Source organism: Carassius gibelio, chromosome B1, assembly GCF_023724105.1.
Source record: "Carassius gibelio isolate Cgi1373 ecotype wild population from Czech Republic chromosome B1, carGib1.2-hapl.c, whole genome shotgun sequence".
In the NCBI taxonomy this organism is placed as follows: Eukaryota; Metazoa; Chordata; class Actinopteri; order Cypriniformes; family Cyprinidae; genus Carassius; species Carassius gibelio.
In genome coordinates, this window is record NC_068396.1 from 36,517,925 (window position 1) to 36,532,854 (window position 14,930).

The 14,930-nt window shown below is 35.3% G+C and overlaps 1 protein-coding gene across 1 annotated transcript in view; it reads left to right on the top strand.

Moving 5' to 3' along the window:
* The window catches only part of LOC127948421 (B-cell receptor CD22-like), an 82,113-nt gene that overhangs the window by 52,451 nt on the left and 14,732 nt on the right, over positions 1 to 14,930 (top strand). The window contains exons 2-6 of the mRNA XM_052544854.1: positions 4,011 to 4,079; positions 4,627 to 4,989; positions 5,377 to 5,625; positions 5,720 to 5,971; positions 11,056 to 11,445. Of these exons, the coding sequence (XP_052400814.1) occupies positions 4,019 to 4,079; positions 4,627 to 4,989; positions 5,377 to 5,625; positions 5,720 to 5,971; positions 11,056 to 11,445 (1,315 nt within the window). The 5' untranslated portion in view covers positions 4,011 to 4,018. The remainder of the gene's footprint in view (positions 1 to 4,010; positions 4,080 to 4,626; positions 4,990 to 5,376; positions 5,626 to 5,719; positions 5,972 to 11,055; positions 11,446 to 14,930) is intronic.

Sequence of the window (14,930 nt, forward strand, 5' to 3'; positions counted from 1 at the left end):
CATTAATGCTGTCACGTAACAAATCTGTCCCAATATAAAATGAAATTAATAGATAATTTCTACATTGAAATAAAAATGTAAAGACTGCACAACTTTTATAAATTGTGAATCCGAATAATTGGGAGTCATGAAAAAAATTCTAATAAAATAAAAAAATTATCTATTATCGGTTTTGTGTATCTATTATAACATTTATGTTGTTTTGTTTGCTTGGCTGTTTCCTTATAAATGTCCAGAAATTTGTCAAATTTGTTTTTCGTCGGGTGTTACACAACATCATACACAACAGGTGTGTTCGAAGAACCCAATTAGCCGGATCATGATTAGCACGATGATATCATCTTGGATGTGTCATTTGATCTCGGATGTAATAAGCGACGTATGAAGAACGTGCCCCTGGGCTGCGTTCAGCCCAGACAAAACGTTGCACAACGTTTTTTAAACAGAAACGGTGATGCGTTGAACACACTGTTCGGATGACGCAAGAGTTGCAACTACGGCAGCTGAGAAGGCCATTCTCTGTGTTCTGTGTGAAGAATTTTCGGAGCCATTTAGCCTCACATACCGACTTTATTTGTATTTCAAACGGTTTTAATACCCTGTATTTTCTTTCTCATTTTTAGGAAAAGCACTTAATTACCATTGTTTATTTTTATACCAAATGTCATACACTTGCAATGAAGCTAAAAATATAATCAACTACATCATGTTGATATCATATATTTTTACAATAAAACTTACGACAAACATGTCTTCTAATATCCTCAGTTGTCCCGTTTACCGAGCTGCAACGAACACATTTGTACATTATTTTCCTTGAAGCCATTGTGCGAGTTCACTTTAATACCACATGCTTTATATACATGTTGTTGCTGATTGGACTGCAGTTCTGACAGTCCAAAAACCTGTGACACCATAATTGTGGTGAGTTTTTGCTTCAGTGGAGGTCTTGAGCCTTTAAGCAGTTTTTAATCAATTTGCTTCTATGCAATTGCATTATTGTTTTACAGCAAACATTTGTGCAATGCAGATTCAAGTCTTGATCTAACAGATAGCTTATGCTTTGATTAACTGTGTGACCTTAATTTAAATTTATTTATTATAATTTTAAATTAAAGAATTTCAAATTCGCTGCTTTGTTTGTGCACTTTGGATGGGTTAAATGCAGCATACAAATTATGAGTTTGTCACTTTCAAAAAAAAAAAAAAAAATCTCATTATGTAAATGCCACCACAATGCTTCAATATTAAGAAATATTAATAATAAAAAAATATTTTAAAAAATCAGTTTGTGATTAGGCATTTAGCCATTACCATTTATCACATGGTCCTACACAGTGGTGAAAATAATTATTCATACTGCAGTGCATTATGGGAGTCTTTCATGTATTGCAACATGAAGCGTTTTTGTTGATTGTCACCATTGTAGAGATTCATATGTTGTGTGTCTAAAAAGCAAGCACTGTAGTTCAGATTTCAGTTACACAAATTTAAAATTCACTCTCTGTAAATATTAGAACAATGTTTTTTTGTGTGTATGCTCTAGTTTCACTGGGATTATTCAAAACCTAAACATGTGAGAAAAAAACAACAACATTTGAGATGTAAATAAATCAGCCCATTGTAATTACATGTTCTTCATACATCGCAGTACTCTCTTCTACACAACACCACTTGTAGAGCTACACAGAGAGATCTGACACAACAAGTCAAGGGTCAAGAACACAACTACTTCAAACACTGATCTCCATGATGGTGACATCATTTTAACCAATAAAACATCAACATCTGATCCTCTGTCGTACTCAATAACAGCAGGTGTTAATCATTAATACACAATCACCATTTAATTAGTTACTTAATTATCTCATTAACTTTAACTCTTTGAGGATTTGGGATTTGACTCAAGATTGACTTCTTGGGTTTTTTTCTTCCTCCTCCGGTGAAATCAGCTGCTGACTTTATGGGTGGAACAAAATATGGCAGGACTTTTACTCTTTGGCTCCTGGATTACCCACCTCTGCATGAGGCTTAATCTTGCCATCACTACCCACCACCAAGACTCAAACCTGCTAACTTTTGGTCACAAATCCAACTCTCTAACCATTAAGCTACAGCTGCCCATGTGTTTTTTTTTGTGTGTGTGTGTGTGTGTGTGTGTGGATATATATTTGAAATTTAAAATGGTATGAGTGCATTTTGAACAGTTTTAATTAAATTTGATATATACATATATGATTATACACACACACACACACACACACACAATTACATGTCTATATTGGTGCTTCTAACTCACTTGCAAAATGTTAACAATGGAGCCCAAGGTCAGAATGAAAGGGTTATTTCCCCTAGTAATCAAAATTATGTCATTAATAATTAATAACCTCATGTCGTTCCAAACCTGTAAGACCTCTATTTATCTTTGGAACACAGTTTAAGATACTTTAGATTTAGTCCGAGGGCTCTCAGTCCCTCCATTGAAACTGTGTGTATGGTATACTGCCCATGTCCAGAAAGGTAAGAAAAAACATCAAAGTAGTCCGTCAGAGGGTCAGTTAGAATTTTTTGAAGCATCGCAAATACATTTTGGTACAAAAATAGCAAAAAATATGACTTTATTCAGCATTGTCTTCTCTTCCGTGTCTGTGTGAGAGAGTTCAAAACAAAGCAGTTTGTGATGTCTGGTTCGCGACCGAATCATTCGATGTAACCGGATCTTTTTGAACCAGTTCATCAAATCGAACTGAATCGTTTTAAATGGTTCGCGTCTCCAATACGCATTAATCCACAAACTACTTAAGCTGTTAACTTTTTTAATGTGACTGACACTCCCTCTGAGTTAAAACAAACCAATATCCCAGAGTAATTCATTTACTCAAACAGTAGACTGACTGAACTGCTGTGAATAGAGGATTGAAGATGAACACCGAGCCGAGCCAGCTAATGAACAATAAACTGACTCGTTCACGAGTGAAGAACCGGTCGCATCGGTGTTCGGATCACCAGTAGTTCTTTCGGACAGTTCGATTCAATAAACTGTTTGAAGAAAACGGTTCACCGGTTCTTTTGCGCTCAACCTAATGACTTCATTTGCAATGATTGCCCTTGATTCAAGCTTTTGGTTTACCTGGGCTCATAAAATTAGCACAGAATCAGTTCAGAATCAATCACCAAAAGAATCAGTTCGGTTCAGACACTCTGTGTGTCGCTCTGCTTCACGCTGAATCACACATGCGCAGTATCATCAGCTCCTTGGTTCTCGAATCGGACACGTCTGACAGAAACAGTTCTTGACTCGAGAACGAGTCAGTCTTTTGTTCGTTATCTGGCTCAGCTCGGTGTTAATCTTCAGTTCTCTCCTAACAGCAGTTCTGTACTGTTTGAGTAAATTAATTACTCTGGGATATTGGTTTGTTTTAACTCAGAGGGACGGTCAGCCACATTAAAAAAGTTAACTGCTTAAGTCATTTGTATTGGAGACGCGAACTGTTTAAAAAGATTCAGTTCGATTTGGTGAACTGGTTCAAGAAGATCCGGTTACATTGAATGATTCATTCGCGAACCGGATATCATAAACTGCTTTGTTTTGAACTCTCTCTCACAACAGACACAGAAGAGAAGATGATGCTGAATAAAGTCGTAGTTTTTGCTATTTTTGTACCAAAATGTATTTTAGATGCTTCAAAATATTCTAACTGACCCTCTGATGTCACATGGACTACTTTGATTATGTTTTTCTTACCTTTCTGGACATGAACAGTATACCGTACACACAGCTTCAATGGAGGAACTGAGAGCTCTCAGACTAAATCTAAAATATCTTAAACTGTGTTCCAAAGATAAACGGAGGTCTTAGGGGTTTGGAACAACATTAGGGTGAGTTATAAATTACATAATTTTGATTATTGGGTGAACTAACTCTTTAACTAATAAACATGTTAAGATTTAGACACAGATGTTTAGATCATATTGACGTACAATAACTGATTGTTTATTGGTTGTTTTAGGTGTTGCTATGGTTATGTCAGTCAGAAGGGCTCCTCCTCTTCCTCTGATGTTTCTGCTCATGATTCATGGTTAGTGACTTATATTACAACAACACTTTGCTCTATATTCACTGATAAAAGTAATATTACAATCCCCTCATTTTCTTACTTTGCCCCTTTGAAATAATTCAGCATTTGTAATAACAGTTACTGATGTCTTTATTGTGAAATCTGTTTCAGGGGTTTATAGTGGTCACTGCATACTGTGTATAATGAGGACATTTTCATTTGGCCAAGTGCAAATGGAACAGTTTTATAGCTAGTTTGGTCAACAAAAAAAAAAAAAAATCATAATGTATTGAGTCATAGTCCCATAGTTTGTATGTCCCTGCAGCCACAATGTTGCAGAAAAAGAAACCGCACAGCAAACACTGAATTTTCCTCTAATGTTAGTATTTGGTTCCCATTTGGTTCCTTTTTTAAATCCAAATAATAATAATTATTGGCATACAGCAATGATACTTCAGTAAAGTCCAAATAGGCCCCAGGTATATTTCTTTTTTATGTATAAAACATATTTTCATGAGTTTCCATAGTTTAATGTAACTTATAAAACAAATACTATTCTGTGTTTCAGGGGTTTCTAGTGCTGATTGGGGTGTGAATTACAGAGATTCACACATCTGTGCACTAAAGCACTCAGCAGTGATAATGAGATGCACTTATACATACCCTACTGGATATAAGATCAAGAAAGTGTTCTGGACCAAAAACTCTGTAAGAGTTGGTAATGAGTATCCAGATCTGTCTGAGGACCCTGAATACAGTCAGAGGCTTCAGTATCTGGGAGATAAACAGCAGAACTGCACCATCAGACTGAGTCATGTGACACAGAAGGATTCATACATGTACTATTTCAGATTCATCACTGATGAATCTGGTGAGTGGAAAGATGATGAGAAATGGCTTGGTGTTCCAGGAGTGTCTCTGAATGTCACAGGTGATTTTGAGGTTTCACACTTCTTCTGTGCACTATTAAAAAAAATTAAAAAAAAAAAGTGACATGACATACAGCCAAGTATTTTAACCCATACTCAGAATTCATGCTCTGCATTTAACCCATCCAAAGTGAACACACACAGCAGTGAACACACACCTGGAGCAGTGAGCAGCCTTTATGCTGTGGCACCCAGGGAGCAGCTGGGGGTTCGGTGCCTTGCTCAAGGGCATCTCAGTCATGGTATTGGCGGCCCAAGACGCAAACCCACAAGCTTAGAGTTAGAAGACAAACCCTCTAACCATTGGGCCACAACTTCCCCATAACTGATGCTGAATAATAATCAGTTTATGACAGCAGCACTAGATATAATGTGTGTGTTGTGTTCAGATCTTCAGGTGGAGTCTCCTGAGACAGTGAAAGAGGGAGATTCAGTCCGTCTGACATGTAACAGCAGCTGCGCTCTGACTGACAGAGCAACATTCATCTGGTACAGAAACTCACAGCCATTAACTGAGAGAAGAGACAGAAACAATCAACTCCTGCTGCAGTCAGTCAGAAGAGAGGATACAGGCAGATACAGCTGTGGTGTACAGGGACACACTTACATCTCTCCTGCTGTTCAGCTCAATGTCACCTGTGAGAACAGATTCAGTCCCTTTTTCTTTCTTTCTTTCTTTTTAATTTGTAGAGTTTGTGTCTGTAACTAAACTGTAACTTTTTTATGTTTAAGATCCTCCAAACAGTGTCTCAGTGTCCATCAGTCCATCTGCTGAAATAGTGGAGGGAGATTCAGTGACTCTGATCTGCAGCAGTGATTCAAACCCTCCTCCAGAAATCAGCTGGTTTAAAGAAGGAAGTTTTGTAGGATCTGGAAGAATCTACAACATCTCAAAAATCAGCTCTAATCACAGTGGAGAATACAAGTGCAAGTCCAGCAACAAACATGGATGGAAATACTCTGCTGTGACTTTAAACGTCATGTGTGAGTTAATAATGCTTCAGTAACTTTGACATTAAAGGTACAATAATACGATTTTCTGCATCCAAAAACCACTGGAACAAAGTTATATATTTTGTTGACTTGTGTACTTACATTATCCCAAACGTTTCCAAAACTGAAAAATTCACAGTTTTAACCATCAAAATAGTCTGTGTCTTTTGTGTTGCCTGTCAATGGTGTAATACACTCTGTTGTCAGCAGGGCTGGCATGCACATATAGGCAAACTAGGCCTGTGGCAGCAGCACAGACGCGATGGCAAAAAGGACCAAAATACTTTTTTAATTATTATAACAACCTACACCTAGGTACAGGTTAACACCTGATGGCATTTCTTATGGGCTATTGAATGACAACAAATGTGTTTTAAAAACACACGGTTATAACAGCCAGAAAAAAGACTAAGACAGAAATCAAGGGTCAAGAGCCCAACTAAAGCAAACACTGATCTCTAACATGGTTACTTCAAATGAAACAATAAATCAACATCTAAACCTTAGTTCATTCTCAATAAGATCTTCTGTAGACGTCTGACAGAAATAAAGTCAGTCTGGTTATTAATAAGTGGAGCTGGTGATGCTGTTTGTGGGGTTGTTTAATCAGATCTTGAGAGATTTCATGTATTTTATTTCAGTTGATTTCATCTAAGGCTGTGTCTGAAGTCAGTTGTAGTAGTTCTTGTGTTTCTCTTTTCTTCAGTGATTCTGTTTGTTAACAGCAGCTGTTCATCACTAATTCACAATTATCACTCAGTTAATCACTTAATTACTTAATTGCAATGCACATCTTCTTTCAGTGAACTCAACTGAATTAAGTTCAGAGTACTCATAACTGTTAGTTTTTTTCAACTTAAACCATTTGAGGAAACTGATTGCCTTAAACCATTTGAGTTAACATAACTCAAATCGTTTGAGTAAACAGATATCCTTAAGTTAAGTTAACTTGTCGGGTTTTACAGTGAAGTTATTACCCTGTTAGTTATTCGAATGATAAATGATCTTTGCTTCATAGTAATGCCACACCCTCACCACCCCCCAGCTAAGAGCAGCATCAACAGTCTACATGCGATACAGCCATTTACATCCAAAAATATCACAAAAAAGAAGAAAACTATCCAGACATAAATACAATGACTTATGCTGCTGATTCTGTCTAGCGCTTCTGAAACATTAGCTTTTGCTGTGGAAGCATACTGTATGTGTGTGTGTGTGTGTGTGTGTGTGTGTGTGTGTGTGTGTGAGGCAGAAAGCAGGGGAGACACAGATGGACCAACTACACTGTAAAAAATTATTCGCTTTATTTACTCAATGAAATTGTTAAAAATGTTACATTCAATATTATTAATTAAATTTAACACTTTATAATTAATTATTAATAATCAAATTAGATGGTTACAAGCAACCATTCAAAATGAGTAGAATAACATGAAAAAATTATGTAAAAATTTCACAAAAATATTGATTTTATTCAAAACAAACAAACAAAAAAACACTATACTAAAGAATACTACACTGTAAAAAGTGTTTCCCTATATTTATTCAGTAAAATTGTGTCAAAATTTTACAAGCAATATTATTAACTAAATTTAAAACATTTTAATTAAGTAGAAATAATCATAAAAAATGAGTAGAATAACATGAAAAAATTAAGTAAAATTTACATAAAAATATTGATTTCATTGGACAAAAAAAAAAAAAAACACTATGCTAAAGAATACTATGTTATGCATGCCAGGCCAGTAGTTGGCGATCATGAAACATTATATGCATGCACATGACATCAGCCTTTTTACAAATTAACATTTTTGTTGCTTACATAGATATGATACAGGCATCATGTTCAAAAGGCTGTGTCTTAAGGCCCCCCAAACAGTTATTGAAGACACCTAAAGTTCCCAAACAGAATCAAAGGGTACATTGTTGGTTACCATTATAATGGTCAGTGTTTGCTTTAGTTGTGTTCTTGACCCTTGATGTTTTAATGTTACATTTTGCATTGCTGTTATAACAGCTAAACAAACTAAGAATAAAGATGATCAGGTAGTGTTGGTCATGCTACTACATAATCTTTGTTCTTCCTGAATATCTGAACTCATTCAGAGTCTGATTTCTGAGACAAGATAACATTCATTATGGCAGCCCTGTAGTGATGTGTCGTTCGTGAACGAATCGTTCTTTTTGAACGAATCTTTTAGGTGAACGAATCGTTCTCGTTCACGTAATCCACTGACTCATATTTCTCGTTCAGTGAAGTTCCTCCCTCCACAGCAGCGCGGCGCTATAAGCAGCGCATGCGCAGCTCAGTGAACCGGGTAACAACTGTTTCATCCTGTCAAAGAATTACTCAACCTCGAGCCAATAGCCTTCGAGTATGAGATGTGACATGAGTATTTGATTTGTTGAATGTAGTGAACGAAAACCCCCTTCAATGAACGAGTTTCATATGAGTCTGAACTAGATCTAGAGATCTTATCGTTCGTGAACTAAATGACTGAACTGGTACCCATGTCGTTCGTGAATGAGTTGAATGAGCTGATACATAGCGTTCGTGAATGAAATGACTGAACTGGCACACATGTCGTTCGTGCACGAGTTGAATGATACATCTTGTTCGTGAATGAAATGACTGACCTGATGGTCAGGGTATATTCTGGCAAACAGTTTACCAATCACGTTTCTCAATCGGCAAAGCACATGTCGTTCGTGCATTAGTTGAATGATTTAGTAAATCTCGTTCGTGAATGAAATGACTGAACTGGCACACATGTCATTCGTGAACGAGCTGAATGAACGGATACATGTCGTTCGTGAATGAAATGAACTGGAACATAGCTTATCTCGTTCGTGAACGAAATGAATGAGAGTAAACCGGGTCAGTCTGCCATTTAGCATGTCAATCTCGCAAAAATGCAAAGCGCAGTTATAGGTACTGTATTGTGCACATACGCTTGTTTTGATATTTAGCAACTCCACGTTTAATCCACGATTGATGAATGTGAATATATAATAAACAAACTGTCTGACCAAACAATTAAAATGCTATTTAGTCAAGAAAACCTTGTGCTTTGTTCATCTAAACAACTTAATTAGACTTTATATATTGAATGCGATTATACACACATTTTAATAAAGCCAGATCAGTTTTTGTAACAAGTGAATACGTTCGTTGACTTAAGACATAACAACACAATACACTTTTTGCTATCCGCTGGCTTATTTTGTGTAATACGAAGAAATGGTCACTGAACGAATCAGTGAACGATTCTGAACGAATCATTTTGGTGAACGAACTGAAAATGAACGAATCACTAGAAAGAATCATAATTTCCACCACTACAGCCCTGTGATTCAACAAAAAAAGAAAGTGGAATTTTCAGTGTAAACCAGAGTTTGAGAATTGTTTTTAAAACAGAGAAAGGGGAACTTTCTTTTGACACACAGTCACATCAAGAACCAGCGTATGAATCTCAAGAATGGTGACAAACAGCATATTCAGACAAACTGTAAGGATCACAAAACAAGCTACTATAGAATTGTTGCTCATTATTTATTCATGCCGCAAAGCATGATGGGAGCCATAAAATGAGTTTTGATTAGTGGCACCCAGAATGCAGTGCAACATGCTTTTTGATGGTCACCATTGTTGAGGTTCTCAGTCTGATTCTTGATGTCTGTGTGTCTAAATGAAGACACTATTCTTTTTTAACAAGGTTTTGATCAGAGGTGCTTCTAAGAATTTCTCTGATAATGCTGATAACACCAGAGCTTATATTGTTCAATCACAGGACACATGTTATTGATAAGACACACCCAACCCAGACCAAATGATGATGTAAAAACAAATAACACCACCTGGTTACATTTCCTTCTTGGCTTATCTAGCTGCTATATCACAACTAGCAACCAAAGAAAATCTGTTTAAAATTTTAAGGGTCAAGAGTCCAACTAAAGCAAACACTGACCACTACAATGGTAAGCAAATTATTATTATTATTTTCATTCAATGATTCGGTTTGTGAACTTTAGGTGTCTTCAATAACTGTTTTGGGGGCATTACAACCTTTTGAACATGATGCCTGTATCATATCTATGTAAGCAACAAAAATGTGAATTTGTAAAAAGGCTGATGTCATGTGCATGCATATAATGTTTTCGAAGGGTGTTTCATGATCGCCAACTACTGGCCTGGCATGCATAACATAGTATTCTTTAGCATAGTGTTTTTTTGTTTGTTTGATTTTTGTCCAATGAAATCAATATTTTTTATGTAAATTTTAATTAATTTTTTCATGTTATTCTACTCATTTTTAATGATTATTTCTACTTAATTAAAATGTTTTAAATTTAATTAATAATATTGCTTGTAAAATTTTGACACAATTTTACTGAATAAATATAGGGAAACACTTTTTACAGTGCATCCCAACTTTGAGAATTGATTAACAGCGATATTTTTTTAATCCCCCCATAAGAGTTTCACGTTAACGCATCACGTTAACGCTGATAATGGCCGACCACTAATATATATATATATATATATTGTGTTCTGTCGCTGTCATCCTGTTGCACTGCGGAAGCTTCTGTCATGAAAACAAATTCCTTGTATGTCTAATTTACAATTTACCTGGCAATAGAACTCATTCTGATTCTGATTCTTCCTGTATAAATGTGGAAGTAGTAGTTAAAGAATCAAAGCCAACAATCTTTGGTAGAATCTAGAAAGCCACAGTTGTTGGTTTTACACATCAGTTATGGACCACAATTATTATTTTTCATTTGCTGTGGATATTTTTGCCAAAAATAACCCTATAAAAGCGAATGACTAGGATTGGAACAAGAAAACTCTCACTGTCAATGTGTCATCAACCAATATCTCTGTTATTTATTGAGTAAATGAACCCTAGCTGTAATACTTACATTTTGGGCCTTTAGATCTTAAACGCATTAGGGTTTGAGAAGATTATTGTTATTTTTTTGTATGAGGAATAATCTTTATGTAATAAACAAATTTTTGTGAGTTTCCATAGCTTAATGTAATTTACTAAACAACATATTATTATCTGTTTCAGGGGTTTCTAGTGCTGATTTGAGAGTGAGTTATGGACATTCACACATCTGTGCACTAAAGGACTCATCAGTGATAATGAGCTGCACTTATACATACCCTACTGGATATCAGATCAGGAAAGTGTTCTGGACTAAAAACCCTGTGAAGGGTGAAGAGCCTCCAGATCTGTCTAAGGACCCTGAATACAGTCAGAGGCTTCAGTATTTGGGAGATAAACAGCAGAACTGCACCATCAGACTGAGTCATGTGACACAGAAGGATTCACAAAAGTACTATTTCAGTCTCATCGCTGATAAACCTGGTTTATCCAACTGGATTAAGCAGTGGATCACAACTGTTAAAGATGATGTGAAATGGATTGGTGCTCAAGGAGCATCTCTTACTGTCACAGGTGACTTCAAGTCTTCAAGTCATATCCCAAGTCCTCAAAGGGTTAAAGTTAATGAGATAATTAAGTAATCAATTAAATGATGATTTTGCACTAGTGATGAACACCTGCTGTTAACAATCAACATCACTGAAGAAAAGAGAAACACAAGAACTACAACTGAATTTAGCCACAGTCTTCAACTGAAAAAAAAAACAACAACAAACACAATATGCCATCATAATTGTGGTCAAGGTTTGATTTAGGGAGTCTCTTGACCCTTTTAGTAATTTAAAGCAATTTGATTCAAAACAATTGCAATGTTGTTTTCGCAACAAGCATGTATGTATTGCTGAATCAAACCTTGCAGTAACATATTTTATATTTTTTCTACTTATAACTTATGATGACTGAACATCATTAAACAGTCTTTATCTTTGGATTGTTGACTGACACTCTATTACTGAACTGAAGTAAAAAAAAAAAAACGAAGAAAATCTTCTCCAAACAAACACCAGCACAATGCTTCAATGTTGAAAGACAAAAAAAAGGGAGCTGTCAGTTCAGGCTTTTAGACATGCAACCTTACCACACGATCCTCAAAAGTGGTGACAATTTTTCATACTGCAGTGCATGACGAGTTTTTACTACACTGTTAAAAATCGCTGTAAAAAAACGGCCAAATTTCGACAGTAACATACAGTTTTTCATATAAAAATTGCATTCTGGGTAATATTCATCATTTTTGAGAAGGTACACTGTAAAAAATTGTGCTGTTAAATAACAGTAATTTACTGGCAGCAGGGGTGCCAGTAAAGTACTGTTAATTTACAGCTCTCAACCTTTCATTTATCACTCTTATTTTTTTTACAGTATTTTACCATAAATTCTACCATGGAAATTAACTCCACTCCCACTGCTTCAAACAGTTCAAATTTAAAAACTAGCATTCCTACGATGTTAGTACTATGAACTTATTTCATTTGAGTCCACTGAGAAGGAATAGTTCTTAATATAAAGATGCAAACACTTAATGTGCAGTAATAAAGTAACTAAATACATGACTTTTACTCAAATCACTGCAGCTCATTGTCAGCTATAGCACACATGTATGTGCTGAAGTACTTAACACAGAGATCATCACTGTATCAGCGACTCCACATTTACTGCCTTTATATAAAGCAGCAGAAAATCAGAATTTGTGGCTCATCATTGACTGAAGCACCGGCTCTACTCTCCAGCACAATGGTGAACAACAAAACTACATTAAACTAACAGATCTCTCTTGTGCAAACACACATTAATAAAGTCGAGTTCAGTATTTTCTCTCATTATCAGTGTATGACTTAGCATATTTTTTTCTATGGATTTCCACAAATATTTTAGTTAAATTAACTTTTTTTTTTCATTTGGTAAATCTGACGTTTACATTTTACAGTATATTACTGTTTTTCCTTGACTTAACACAAGCAACCATTAATTTACGGCAAGAAACTGTAGAAAAATCAGGGGTGCCAGTAAATAATTGTTTCCTGTAAATTAATTACAGTTTATTACTGTTAAATTATGTTACATGCTGTTTTTTTCTTAATCTTAAATCTTTAACCCTTTAAACCCCTCACCAAAATCCTCAGTTTTAAATGAACACTTATAATGTGTGCACACTACAGAGTGTTTGAGTAACACTAATTTAGTGAAGTTAATGAGATAATTATGTGATTAATTGATGATTGAGCATTAGTGATAAACACCTGCAGAATCACTGAAGGAAAGAGAAACACAAAAACTACAAATTACTTCAACCACAGCCTTAAATGAAATCAACTGAATAAAAGAATACATCAAATCTCTCAAGATCTGATTAAACAACTACTAAAACAGCTTTACCAGATTCACATTACTAACCAGACTGACTTTATTTCTATCAGATGTCTACAGAAGATCTTATTGAGAGTTAAATAGGTTTAGGTGTTTTTTTCACTACCATGATGGAGATCAGTGTTTACTTTAGTTGGGCTCTTGAACGTGACTTTTCAACAACTAAGTTTTATTTTTTACATGTTATAACAATGCACCTTTGGAAATTGTTATAGAAAAAAAAATCTGGTATTGTTGTTTATAGATTGACAAGAGCAAACACTATTATCTCTGAACTAATCCTGTGTCTCTTATTGATACTACAGCATAAGATACACTGCTGAGCCATAAGTTATGAAAGACTGTTAAGAAAATTTCACTCATAAAAAAAAAACCTTTGCTGATTTAGACAGAAAGATCAATAATCAGCGTATGAATCACAACAATGGTGACAATCCACAAAATAAATAAACAGATCAGTTCTGAACATCACAAAACATGCTTCTAAAAGTTAAGACAAATGCAAAATGATAAGCACATAATAATTCAAGAAAATAAGTGAACAATTCAGGGGCATAATTTATTCATGCCGCAATGCATGCTGGGAGTCATGGATGAGTTTTATCCTGTGCTGGTACCCAGCATGCATTGCATCATGAACCTTTTGATTTTCACCATTGTTGAGATTCATATGCTGATTGTTGATTTCTCTCTTTGAGTGTTGTGGAGACTGCCGCCCGAAATATTTTTTAACTAAAACTAGTCATTAAATCCATAAGTTCTGGTTATCACATTACGGTTCAATCTCACAAAACTGAAGAAACAAAAATAAATTGTGTCATTCACTCACATATTTGATTACTATAGTAACACTTTAAGTCATTCTTGTAGATGATGCCTGACAGAAACAGCCATAATCACTTGACTATCAAAATTAGTATTGCTGTAACAAATGTATCATAAAGATACAAATACAGCAAAGAAACAAAATTTAAAATACTAAAGACAAGGGTCAGTAGCCCAACTAAAGGAAACACTGATCTCCACAATGGTGACGTCAAACGAAACAGTAACATTATCATCTAAATCTCTTTAATTCTCAGTAAGATCTTTCGATCTCTGATCTCTGATCTGACAGAAATAATGTCAGTCTGGTTAGTAATGTGTGAAGTTGGTGAAGCTGTTTGTTGATTGTTTAAATCTTCAGTTGATTTCATCTAAAGCTGTGGCTGAAGTCAGTTGTAGTTCTTGTAGTTCAATTCACTTATTAGTTTTCATTCTCTCTATCAGGTGGACTATATTAGTAAACTCATGTAGGGAATAGTGAATGAGGGTGTAGGGTGTGATTTGAAACACAGCCGCTGAGTGTCGACTTTGAACGTTGTTAATTTACGATATATAGCAGCAGGCTACCTTCTCGAAAATGATGAATATTACCCAGAATTAAACGTTTTAATGAAAAACAGTATGTTACTGTCAAAATTTGGACGTTTTTTTACAGCGATTTTTAACAGTGTAGCCTGCACTGTTAAAAATCGCTGTAAAAAAACGGCCAAATTTCGACAGTAAAATACTGTTTTTCATTTAAACAGTGCATTCTGGGTAATATTAATCGTTTTCGAGAAGTAGCCTGCTGCTATATATCGTAAAAT